At 42.4% G+C, this 13662-nt stretch overlaps 1 protein-coding gene across 1 annotated transcript; it reads left to right on the forward strand.

Moving 5' to 3' along the window:
* The first annotated feature begins 1049 nt into the window (after nucleotides 1–1049).
* Nucleotides 1050–1652, forward strand: LOC124668315 (late embryogenesis abundant protein Lea5-like). Its single transcript, XM_047205479.1, has one exon. The coding sequence runs from the start codon at nucleotides 1050–1052 to the stop codon at nucleotides 1323–1325; it is 276 nt and encodes a 91-aa protein (XP_047061435.1). The 3' UTR covers nucleotides 1326–1652.
* The last annotated feature ends 12010 nt before the right edge of the window (nucleotides 1653–13662 follow it).

Raw genomic sequence — 13662 nt, forward strand, 5'->3', positions numbered from 1 at the left:
ATTAGTCCCTCTGTTCTATGAAGGTTTTCTAAAATTTATCAAAATCTGAATGTATGTTGATGCTATTTAGAGTGTAGATACATTTAAATTTCAATAAATCTTAGATAAACTCCGTGAGATGGAGGGAGTACATAATTTTATTTTATGTGTGATGAAGCCACGTTAAGACAAATATACAATGGCAGTGGATTTCTTTTGCCATTTTTATGATGGGAGGAATGGAAGGAAGATGGGTCGCGTTTGATCCCTCAGCATAGTTTGCGATGGCTCCAGCTGCCCCGATTCCCGATAGCACGAATTAGTAAACTACTATGCGAAAATGCGCGTTTTTGCATATTTTTCTTGAAAGAATGCGTCGTTGCGTTTACTTCTGGCATTTTTTACTCTTTGCTGAATGGTCAAAATTGACCTGGTGCACATTTAATTTTTTTTTATTGTCCAGATGCATGTACCGTCACCAGAATTTAGTATCGGCTCCTGTCCTCCGTGCCATATGCTAATCGTGATGCCTCCCGCGCCCCTGAGTAGACGGCTAGACGCATAGACCCCTTCCATTTTTTATGATAGCTAGACATTACATATTTGCGTTCTACTTTTACCTCGAATGTACTCGTAGCCAGGGGGAGGAAATGGTTTTACTATATATTTTCGTTGTGCGCCTAACATAATCGTGTACGCGCGACCTCTAATTTACCCGAAACTATGGGAAGTTGGTTTTGTTTTCAAATACGTGGACAGAGAATACTGCAGTCTGCCGGGTGAACCATATTGTTTTTACTCCTAAGAAATTTCGAAAATTACATTAACGGGTTTTTAAAAATAAGATTTTATTTTAGATGTAGCCAACGATTGCATTCCATAAACATGCAAAATATCAATTTAAAATACTGTTCCAAACGATGTGACGGACACGCATCGGCGTTTCGTGGTTCCTGCCGCCGGTGGGCACGTGGCCCCGGCTCTCGCGGCACCCCAAGAGCTACGAAACCCCTTTATAAAACGGCGCAGAGCCCAACGAAGCGCCACCAGCCATCCGTTCGGTCGATCCGATGGCTCTCGCTCTCTCAGGCTCCGCTGCTGCGCGCGCTCTCTCCCGGCTGCTGGCCCTGACCACCAGGGGCTACGCGGCGGCTGCTGCGTCCGGCGCGATGAGGCGCGGCGCCTCGGACAGGAAGGCGGCGGGCGAGGCCGAGAAGGCCGCCACCGACGCGTCCTGGGTCCCCGACCCCGTCACCGGCCACTACCGCCCGGCCAACCGCGCCGCGCCCGTCGACCCCGCCGACCTCCGCGCCGCCCACCTCGGCCGCACCCACGCACGGGCTTGAAAGGCCCGCTCCACCCTTCTACTCCCTCGCGTGATAAACCGCTGATAAGTAATAGGGGAGGTCGGAGGTTCCTCCGCCGACGTGCCCGGACGTGCGCGTTCCCGACAAGCACAAGATCCATCTTACGCGGGAGCCAGGACCCAGGAGACATGAAAATGAAAGAAGGGATCGGCGGCGGCGGCTTGCCTATTTCCAGTTCGTGTGCGTGCGTGATGTGGGCTGCATGCCCTGTTTACTTAGCGTTGGTGTTAACCGATCGAAGTTACTCCATCCAACAGGGCTTGTACTCAATAACGCAAGAAATCACCATTTTCTTGTTCGTTGATACATGTCGCTTCTTGCTGCTATCTTTTTTTTTTTTTGCACAAGGAACGGGGCCTAGAAGACCCCAGAGTAACTTCATTTCACACGTGATGGGTACAAATTATAATGAGGCCCTTTTACATTTCTTGCACAGAAAAATCAGAAATTTGAAGAAAGGTCCTTAAAACTAACAGAAAGCACCCTGGAACAAAAAGGAAGAAAGCAATCAGGTCCTTGGGCGCCGCCACCACCTCTCGCCGGCGAGACGTTGCCGTCGAGATACAGTGCTAATATGCTCAAGAGCACACTTCCGACGAGGCCATGCATCCGCCAGCCAGTCCTCCACCTCCGGGGATGAACCACTTGTTGGTGAAGAAACGTTGAGCTCCGACGAACCAGGCGCAGAGAGGCCTCCATCGTGGAGGTTGAAGACGGGCCGCCTTTCCGGCCAAGGATCGCGAGGAGCGACACCTGTTCCGCACAAAGGAGCTCAGAACAAGAAGCTCCATAGCACCCTACAGGCGAGCGTCGACGAGCTTGGATCAAATCCACCCTTCCGCCGCTCCTCCTCTCACCACCACGACAAGGCGAAGAAGATAGCAGAAGAAGCGAAGCAGAGTAGAAGCCACATCGACGGAGAGGACATGATCCCTCCTCCAGATCCAAAAGCGGTGAGCCTCGCTTCTGCTCCTCCTCGCCACCAAGGAGAACAAGGAGAGAAGAATAGGCATACCTTGCAGCATCAGATTGACTCTCCCCACGCCACCACGGTCGGCTAGGAGAGCTCCACCTTTACTGCCATCCAGAGAATGAGAGGAACCTGCAGCCACCAACTTATTGGGGAAGACGGCGCCACTCCCTACATCACCTCCCTCCAGCCACCGGAGCAGAGGAAGAACAAGCAGCAGCCCTAGGCTGGTCAAGATCTGGCGGCGGAGATCCAGACCACCGTCTCCACTAAGGGGTACGCCCAGACGGTGGCATACAACCACAAAACCACAAGCAAACCTAAAGATCTACATCTAAAACTACCCTGGCACCTGCGGTGACCCATCATACCACTGCATGATGTAGTACGCAAGTCGTTGACATAATACAAGCGAAACACCGTTCCACTCGTATTACACCCCTCAGAGTGGTACAACAGAAACATATGTGAGCCCAAGGCATGTCTATAGAAGGATACACAAACTGTTTACAGAAGATCAACATAGTCTCCTACTTTACAGTGAGGTAAAACTTCAAATAAAGCTCCGAAAGAACGACTCGTAGAGTAACTCATTGCTAACTCTAACTCTAGAGCGACTTTGCTTGCTATAGAACTCTAGCTACTTAGGTGCTAGAATTAGGAAAATGGTTCCCTTTTTTTTACTAGTCTAGGTTTCCACTCTAGCTAATGCAGAAGTTGATTCCATCGACTTCATTGATTAGGTTCTTCATCTTGTTGTACTTGACTTCTTTGTCTTCGAGTTCCACGGTAGTTTCTCCTTCGGTGACTTTAGATCTAAGAAGTGGGTTCAAGTGGGAGGGAATGAGTACGAGCGTACTCAGCAAGTTCATTATAGGAAATAGGTGTATCATGCACTAGCTACAGCCATAGACCAGTAAGCCATAGGCGAATTCAAGTTTTCGTAATCATTTCTTCAAAAGGTTGGTTTTATTATGAAAACTATGCCCGTCAGTCTTCACAGGTTGACCAAAACTTCATGGAGTTCCTTTCCTGCCGCGTTCGTAGATCCTTCCCGAAACAGGGAGTGACAAGTCACAGTTCAATACACTCTGCAGAGGTGTGTTACTTTACCCATAAGAGACCTTATCCTTGTTGCCAACCGGGCTCGAGATTCCGTCCACACTTCCTTGGTGTGAGGCCCAGTATAAGATCCAAGTGAATCACTGCCTTCTCCGCGACCCTGCATACCCACCCTTTTGTCTCACTCACATATCCCCGGTAGACATCTTCCGTTCATACGGTTTTACCCACGATATGCTATGGACAATCCATCATAGACGGTAGAGCGCACTCATCCACAAGGATGGGGATTTAAAGGATTTCCCAACCGCTGCAGTGTTCGCGCAACACCCAGTCAGGCTCTATCAAGTTCGTTGATATGCAGAAGGAAAAAGATACAGCTGACTTCCCAGAGCCATTATAGATCTTATGGTTAACACGTAATATACGGCGCTAGAATCACTGTACGACATTTGTTGTTAATCCTATGTGAATACTTTTCCAGTTGAAATAGAACCTCCACCATCATCTCAAACCATGGTTCCATTGCCCACCACATAGTCGTATTCATAATTGTAAAATAATCTTTTGATTTTTAATGCAGGAGTGGTAAGTATAGTACTTTGCATATAATTCTATAAAAAATAATCAAATGACATGAGCAAGTGATGAACTTTCCTTTCTTGACTGCAAGATTATGCATGCAAAAGCTTCGATACGTGATACCATCATCGTCCGGGAAGGACGGTGTTTAAAAAATTGGTAAAGATGCTATAATGCATAGTATGGAATGCAATCGCCCTGAGCGTAAGCTAACCCCGATGATTTAGGATTAGGTGAGTTGTAAATATTTCTTTAGGGTGTGTTGCACTTTAGAGTGGTTTCACAAACAAGGTTATTATTAGGGTTTGGTTATCTTAGCATCATAAACAAGTGGTGTAATACATCATCATAATAATACTAACACAGAATGGAATAGTAGTTGGCATAAGGTTAACATGTAAAGAACAATGGTTAGGTTTAGTACTATAGGACATGGTTAATGATTACTTGTTATATACTTCAAAGAATAATTTTTGAAGAACATGTTTCTTAATAAACAAGAAATATTACAAATAGGAGCTATGTGCTCTAGGGTTTATTAGGATTCCTAATTTAGTTCCTTGGATATGTATTAGATGGATCTAAAAAAAGAGGGTTTTATAATCATCTAGTAGCTACATGGTTTATTGGAGCATTAGTATCTAAAGTGAATTACTCCCTTCGTTCCTTTCTATAGTGCCTATAGATTTTTGGCATTTGTTTCACAATATAAGGCTGTAGCTTGGCTTTTTTCAATTACCCCCTCCATCGGTCAACTCCCACACGACATGCATGAAAAAAATCCATAAAAAATAGGAAACAATTAATTGAGATTCCTAATGCATTGCCCCAAGGATTGTTTAGATTTTGGAAGCAATATTTTTCTTTCCTTAATTAAACCTGGCTGCACATCTATGAAGAGTCAACCAGACAGATTTGTGGGATTTGTTAAGGTAAGTTAGGAAATTATCAATTTCCCTAATTTTAGTCTCATCTCAAATCGTTCAGCCAGGGGGTCTTGTATAAAAAAATACTCTTGCGCTAACTTCCGTGCCAAAAAACTATAAGCATTATAGAATGGAACGGTGGGAGTACTACATAAGGGTTGCTAAGGTTTGATCCCAATGGTGCGGTATTAAGGAATGATGATCAATGGTGCTAACATGAGAGTAACAAGTTAGGGTTTACACCTAAGTGGTACTAGTTAGTCATATAAGGTATTAGTAAAAAATGAAAGCATGAAATGATAACTTCATTTGCATTTGAGTTGATAATAACTTAATAAAATATGAGCATGTTTTTATTTTCTTAGTCTAGATCTATAACTAAGTTTAAGTTCATTTGATCACATGTTATAAACCCCTAGGGTTTTAGAGTTGAAAACAATTTATGGTTTTCACATAAAATAATAGGGTTAAGATTTTTACTCATATTAGAACTAGGGTTTCCAAGTTGTGATACAATTATTAGAATAATAATTGGGTAATAAATTTGAATTTATTAATAACTTTGAAATAAAAATAATAATATTAGTTTTTAACATTTTTTGAATTTTCTTATTATTTAAAGAAAATGATAAAGAGCAATTTATGGTTTTTAAAATACCACTAATACTTAAGATAATGATAACATGACGAAAGAAAATTAATTTTAGGGTTTTATTTAATTTATAAATGGTTATTATTTATTTATTAAATTTAACTAATTATTGAATTCAAATTGTATTTTGGATAAAAGAAAAGGCATAATTAACAAAGATTAAATAATTGAATTTTTATTTTGGCAAACATTTTCATATTATATTTGTACTGAATAGAGTTTATTTTGTGAGCATTTTGATATCTTATTTGCATTTTTCTGAGTTTAAATGAATTTTATTTATTTTGGCAAAGTTTCAGCAATTTTTCTAGAATTTGAATTTAAGTGTAAATACTAAACATACCGGTTCAAACCTAGCTACTGCTACTGACGAGTGGGACCGTTGACTAGGTCAGTTGCCACGATGGCAACGACCAGTCAACATGCATTCGGGACCCCACCACCACGTTGGCTACGACGACGGCTTGACGTTGGCGATCAGCGCACGACGGCGCCGCCGATTAACGACACCATTGGATGCGCGGCTTACACTATTCAAATCCCCTGGACTTACTGATCACGATGGTGGTCTTGCCATGCTGAGGGGTTCACCGGAGCATCGTCGGCGACCACCATCTACGGTGACGGGTTCGACCTAATTCCTAAATCGAGCTACGATCGATGAACTGACACGAATAAGGGCTCCAGAGATGCGCAAGATCACCCTTGACACGTGGAGATGCTCGTCGGTGAAGGTGGTGCACGGGAACGAGCTCCACCTCGCCGATACCGTCGTAGTACCTCGAAAGGGAACTTCAAAATTAGCTTGATTCCGAACTCCCCTTGGACGATTGGCCCCACCACGATGATCCTTGAGTCCAGACGCTTCCCCTGGACCACTCAATCGAGCTTGGGGTGTTATCCTCCATCGGGTTCTTGTTCGATGCCAGCGGAAGAGAGTGGAAGAATGCAAGAGATAGAGGGCGACTGAGAGAAAATGGAGGGGCGTCGAGGTTCTAGGGTTTTGATGCGCGCAGTCGACACGTCCGTTGGGAACCCCAAGAGGAAGGTGTGATGCGTACAGTAGCAAGTTTTCCCTCAGAAAGAAACCAAGGTTTATCGAACCAGGAGGAGCCAAGAAGCACGTCGAAGGTTGATGGAGGCAGGATGTAGTGCGGCGCAACACCAGGGATTCCGGCGCCAACGTGGAACCTGCACAACACAACCAAAGTACTTTGCCCCAACGTAACAGTGAGGTTGTCAATCTCACCGGCTTGCTGTAACAAAGGATTAGATGTATAGTGTGGATGATGATTGTTTGCAGAAAACAGTAGAACAAGTATTGCAATAGATTGTATTCGATGTAAAGAATAGGACCGGGGTCCACAGTTCACTAGAGGTGTCTCTCCCATAAGATAAATAGCATGTTGGGTGAACAAATTACAGTTGGGCAATTGACAAATAGAGAGGGCATGACCATGCACATACATGATATGATGAGTATAGTGAGATTTAGTTGGGCATTACGACAAAGTACATAGACCGCTATCCAAGCATGCATCTATGCCTAAAAAGTCCACCTTCGAGGTTATCATCCGAACCCCTTCCGGTATTAAGTTGCAAACAACGGACAATTGCATTAAGTATGGTGCGTAATGTAATCAATAACTACATCCTCGGACATAGCATCAATGTTTTATCCCTAGTGGCAACAACACATCCACAACCTTAGAACTTTCACGTCATCGTCCCGCATTTAATGGAGGCATGAACCCACTATCGAGCATAAATACTCCCTCTTGGAGTTAAGAGTAAAAACTTGGCCGAGCCTCTACTAATAACGGAGAGCATGCAAGATCATAAACAACACATAGGTAATAGATTGATAATCAACATAACATAATATTCTCTATCCATCGGATCCCAACAAACACAACATATAGCATTACGGATAGATGATCTTGATCATGTTAGGCAGCTCACAAGATCCGACAATGAAGCACATAAGGAGAAGACGACCATCTAGCTACCGCTATGGACCCATAGTCCAGGGGTGAACTACTCACTCATCACTCCGGAGGCGACCATGGTGGTGAAGAGTCCTCCGGGAGATGATTCCCCTCTCCGGCAGGGTGCCGGAGGCGATCTCCCGAATCCCCGAGATGGGATTGGCGGCGGCGGCGTCTCCGGAAGGTTTTCCGTATCGTGGCTCTCGGCATCGGGGGTTTCGCGACGAAGACTATATGTAGGCGGAAGGGCAGGTCAGGGGGCCACACGAGGGCCCCACACAACAGGCCGGCGCGGCCAAGGCTTGGGCCGCGCCGCCCTAGTGTGGCACCACCTCGTGGCCCCACTTCGTAAGTCCTCCGGTCTTCTGGAAGCTTCGTGGAAAAATAGGCCCCTGGGCGTTGATTTCGTCCAATTCCGAGAATATTTCCTTACTAGGATTTCTGAAACCAAAAACAGCAGAAAACAAAGAATCGGCTCTTCGGCATCTCGTTAATAGGTTAGTGCCGTAAAATGCATAAATATGATATAAAGTATGCATAAAACATGTAGATATCATCAATAATGTGGCATGGAACATAAGAAATTATCGATACGTCGGAGACGTATCAGCATCCCCAAGCTTAGTTCCCGCTCGTCCCGAGCGGTGTAAACGATAACAAAGATAATTTCTGGAGTGACATGCCATCATAACCTTGATCATACTATTGTAAGCATATGTAATGAATGCAGCGATCAAAACAATGGTAATGACATGAGTAAACAAATGAATCATAAAGCAAAGACTTTTCATGAATAGTATTTTCAAGACAAGCATCAATAAGTGTTGCATAAGAGTTAACTCATAAAGCAATAAATCAAAGTAAAGGTATTGAAGCAACACAAAGGAAGATTGAGTTTCAGCGGTTGCTTTCAACTTATAACATGTATATCTCATGGATATTGTCAATGTAAAGTAATATAACAAGTGCAATATGCAAGTATGTAGGAATCAATGCACAGTTCACACAAGTGTTTGCTTCTTGAGGTGGAGAGAGATAGGTGAACCGACTCAACATAAAAGTAAAAGAAAGGCCCTTCGCAGAGGGAAGCATTGATTGCTATATTTGTGCTAGAGCTTTGGTTTTGAAAACAAGAAACAATTTTGTCAATGGTAGTAATAAAGCATATGTATCATGTAAATTATATCTTACAAGTTGCAAGCCTCATGCATAGTATACTAATAGTGCCCGCACCTTGTCCTAATTAGCTTGGATTACCGGGATTATCATCGCAATACACATGTTTTAACCAAGTGTCACAAAGGGGTACCTCTATGCCGCCTGTACAAAGGTCTAAGGAGAAAGCTCGCATTTGGATTTCTCGCTTTTGATTATTCTCAACTTAGACATCCATACCGGGACAACATAGACAACAGATAATGGACTCCTCTTTAATGCATAAGCATGTAGCAACAATTAATGTTCTCATATGAGATTGAGGATATATGTCCAAAACTCGAAACTTCCACCATGATTCATGGCTTTAGTTAGCGGCCCAATGTTCTTCTCTAACATTATGCATGCTCTAACCATTAAATGAGTGGTAAATCTCCCTTACTTCATACAAGACGGACATGCATAGCAACTCACATGATATTCAACAAAGAGTAGTTGATGGCGTCCCCAGGAACATGGTTATCGCACAACAAACAACTTAATAAGAGATAAAGTGCATAAGTACATATTCAATACCACAATAGTTTTTAAGCTATTTGTCCCATGAGCTATATATTGCAAAGGTAAAGAATGGAAATTTTAAAGGTAGCACTCAAGAAATTTACTTTGGAATGGCGGAGAAATACCATGTAGTAGGTAGGTACGGTGGACACAAATGGCATAGTGGTTGGCTCAAGGATTTTTGATGCATGAGAAGTATTCCCTCTCGATACAAGGTTTAGGCTAGCAAGGTTATTTGAAACAAACACAAGGATGAACCGGTGCAGCAAAACTCATATAAAATACATATTGTAAACATTATAAGACTCTACACCGTCTTCCTTGTTGTTCAAAACTCAATACTAGAAATTATCTAGACTTTAGAGAGACCAATTATGCAAACTAAATTTTAGGAAGCTCTATGTATTTCTTCATTAATAGGTGCAAAGTATATGATGCAAGATGTTAAACATGAGCACAAAAATTGCCAAGTATCAAATTATTCAAGACATTTTAGAATTACTACATGTAGCATTTCCCGATTCCAACCATATAACAATTTAACGAAGAAGATTCAACCTTCGCCATGAATACTATGAGTAAAGCCTAAGGACATATTTGTCCATATGCAACAACGGAGCGTGTCTCTCTCCCACACAATGAATTCTAGGATCCATTTTATTCAAACAAAAACAAAAACAAAAACAAACCGACGCTCCAAGCAAAGCACATAAGATGTGATGGAATAAAAATATAGTTTCGGGGAGGAACCCGATAATGTTGTCGATGAAGAAGGGGATGCCTTGGGAATCCCCAAGCTTAGACGCTTGAGTCTTCTTAAAATATGCAGGGGTGAACCACCGGGGCATCCCCAAGCTTAGAGCTTTCACTCTCCTTGATCATATTGTATCATCTCCCTCTCTTGATCCTTTAAAACTTCCTCCACACCAAACTCAAAACAACTCATTAGAGGGTTAGTGCACGATTAAAATTTACATGTTCAGAGGTGACATAATCATTCTTAACACTTCTGGACATTGCACAAAGCTACTGGACATTAATGGAACAAAGAAATTCATCAACATAGCAAAAGAGGCAATGCGAAATAAAAGGCAGAATCTGTCAAAACAGAACAGTTCGTAAAGACGAATTTTATTGAGGCACCAGACTTGCTCAGATAAAAATGCTCAAATTGAATGAAAGTTGCGTACATATCTGAGGATCACTCACGTAAATTGGCATAATTTTCTGAGTTACCTACAGGGAATTAGGCCCAGATTCGTCACAGCAAAGATCTGTTTCTGCGCAGTAATCCAAATCTAGTATTCGCTTTACTATCAAAGACTTTACTTGGCACAACAATGCAACAAAATAAAGATAAGGAGAGGTTGCTACAGTAGTAAACAACTTCCAAGACTCAAATATAAAATAAAGTGCAGAAGTAAAATAAAACATGGGTTATCTCCCAAGAAGTGCTTTCTTTATAGCCATTAAGATGGGCTCAGTAATTTTAATGATGCACTCGCAAGAAATAAGAGTTGGAGCAAAAGAGAGCATCAAAAAGCAAGTATGGAACAAATTTAAGCCTAACCCACTTCCTATGGAAAGGAATCTTGTACACAAATAAATTCATGAAGAACAAAGTGACAAGCATAGGAAGATAAAACACAAGTAACTTCAAAATTTTCAGCATATAGAGGGGAAACTTAATATTATTAAGATGCATATAACCATGTTTCCCTCTCTCATAATAACTTTCAGTGGCATCATGAACAAACTCAACAATATAACTATCACATAAAGCATTCTTATTCACATGCATAAAAGTATCATTACTCTCCACATAAGCATAGTCATTCTTATTAATTGTAGTGGGAGCAAATTCAACAAGGTAGCTATCATTATCACCATAATCATCAAATATAGGAGGCATAGTATAGTCATAATTAATTTTCTCCTCAATAGTAGGTGGATGATAGTCATCATTGTAATCATCATATATAGGAGGTAAAGTATCATCAAAGTAAATTTTCTCCTCCATGCTTGGGGGACTAAAAATATCATGCTCATCAAAGCCAGCTTCCCCAAGCTTAAATTCTTCCATAGCATTAGCAACAATGGTGTTCAAAGCATTCATACTAATAACATTGGCATTATCATGCATATAAAGTTCCATAGGTTTTTTAATTTTCTCTTCAAACACCTCATGTCCTAACTCAAGATAAATACTATAAAGATCTCTAATATTTTTGTTGTTTTCCATTAAGCCTAACTAGTGAAATCACACAACTTAGTGTTCTCAGGAGTATTCATTTTAGCAGTAGTAAATAAAGCAAATTAGATAAAGTAAATGCAAGTAACTAATTTTTTGTGTTTTTGATATAGAGTGCAAGACAGTAAATAAAGTAAAGCTAGCAACTAATTTTTTTTGTGTGTTTTGATATAATGCAGCAAACAAGAAAGTAAATAAAATAAAGAAAGACAAAAACAAAGTAAAGAGATTGGATTGTGGAGACTCCCCTTGCAGCGTGTCTTGATCTCCCCGGCAACGGCTCCAGAAAACAGTCTTGATGCGCGCAGTCGACACGTCCGTTGGGAACCCCAAGAGGAAGGTGTGATGTGTACAGTAGCAAGTTTTCCCTCAGAAAGAAACCAAGGTTTATCGAACCAGGAGGAGCCAAGAAGCACGTCGAAGGTTGATGGCGGCGGGATGTAGTGCGGTGACACGTCTCCAACGTATCCATAATTTCTGATGTTCCATGCTTGTTTTATGACAATACTTACATGTTTTGCTTGCACTTTATGATGATTTTATGCGTTTTCCGGAACTAACCTATTAACAAGATGCCACGATGCCGCCTCGTTTTTTGTTGTTTTTGGTTCCAGAAAGGCTGTTCGGGCAATATTCTCGGAATTGGATGAAATCAACGCCAAACATCCTATTTTTCCCGGAAGCATCCAGAACACCGAGGGGGAGTCGGAGGAGAGCCAGGGGGCCACCACACATGTGGGCCGCGCGGCCTACACCCTGGCCGCGCCGGCCTGGTGTGGGGCCACCCTGTCGCCCCTCCTGCGCCGCCTCTTCGCCTATTTAAGCCCTTTCGACCTAAAAACGCAGTACCTTTTGACGAAACTCCGGAAAGACTCCGTGGGCACCGCCACCATCGCGAAACTCCAATTCGGGGGACAGAAGTCTCGTTCCGGCACCCCGCCGGACGGGGAAGTGCCCCGAAGCCATCTCCATCGACGCCATCGCCTCCATCATGCTCCGTGAGTAGTTCCCCCATGGACTACGGGTTCTAGCCGTAGCTAGTTGGTATTCTCTCCCCCATGTACTTCAATACAATGATCTCATGAGCTGCCTTACATGATTGAGATTCATCTCGATGTAATCGGTGTTGTGTTTGTCGGGATCCGATGGATTGTTACGTTATGATTGTCTATCTACAAAGTTTATGAAGTTATTGTTGCTGCAATCTTGTTGTGTTTAATGCTTGTCACTAGGGCCCGAGTGGCATGATCTTAGATTTGAGCTCTATACTTATTGCTTAGATTGTATCTACAAGTTGTATGCACATGTCTATGTCCGGAACCAAAGGCCCCAAAGTGACAGAATCGGGACAACCGGAGGGAAAGGCTTAGATATGAGGATCACATGTTTTCACGGAGTGTTAATGCTTTGCTCCGGTGCTCTATTAAAAGGAGTACCTTAATTTCCAAAAGATTCCCTAGAGGCCCGGCTGCCACCGGCTGGTAGGACAAAAGATGTTGTACAAGTTTCTCATTGCGAGCACGTATGACTATATATGGAAAACATGCCTACATGATTAATGATCTTGATGTTCTGTCTTAATGCTATTTCAATCCTATCAATTGCCCGACCGTAATTTGTTCACCCAACACTTGTTATTGGAGAGTTGCCACTAGTGTAGATAGCTGGGAACCCCGGTCCATCTTTCATCATCATATACTCGTTCTACATGTCATTGGAAGTAGTATCAACTATTTTCCGGTGCCATTGCTCTCATATTACTATTACTGCTGTTGTGTTACTGTTACTACTGCTCTCATATCACCGCTACTTTCACATCACCCCTGTTACTAGTGCTTTTCCAGGTGCAACTGAATTGACAACTCAGTTGTTAAGGCTTATAAGTATTCTTTACCTCCCCTTGTGTTGAATTAATAAATTTGGGTTTTACTTCCCTCGAAGACCGCCGCGATCCCCTATACTTGTGGGTTATCAAGACCGTTTTCCGGCGCCGTTGCCGGGGAGGCATAGCTCTACTCATAAGTTCACTCCGGGGAGTACACTCTACCTCTCTCTCTGTTTTTATTTTGTCTTATTTTGTTTTGCTTAGTTTACTTTTGTCTAGTTTATTTGTTCTTAGTTTATTTCTGTTTGGTATTATTTTGCTTAGTTTCTTTTTGTCTTGTTTTA

This window comes from Lolium rigidum, chromosome 6, assembly GCF_022539505.1.
Source record: "Lolium rigidum isolate FL_2022 chromosome 6, APGP_CSIRO_Lrig_0.1, whole genome shotgun sequence".
Lineage (NCBI taxonomy): Eukaryota > Viridiplantae > Streptophyta > Magnoliopsida > Poales > Poaceae > Lolium > Lolium rigidum.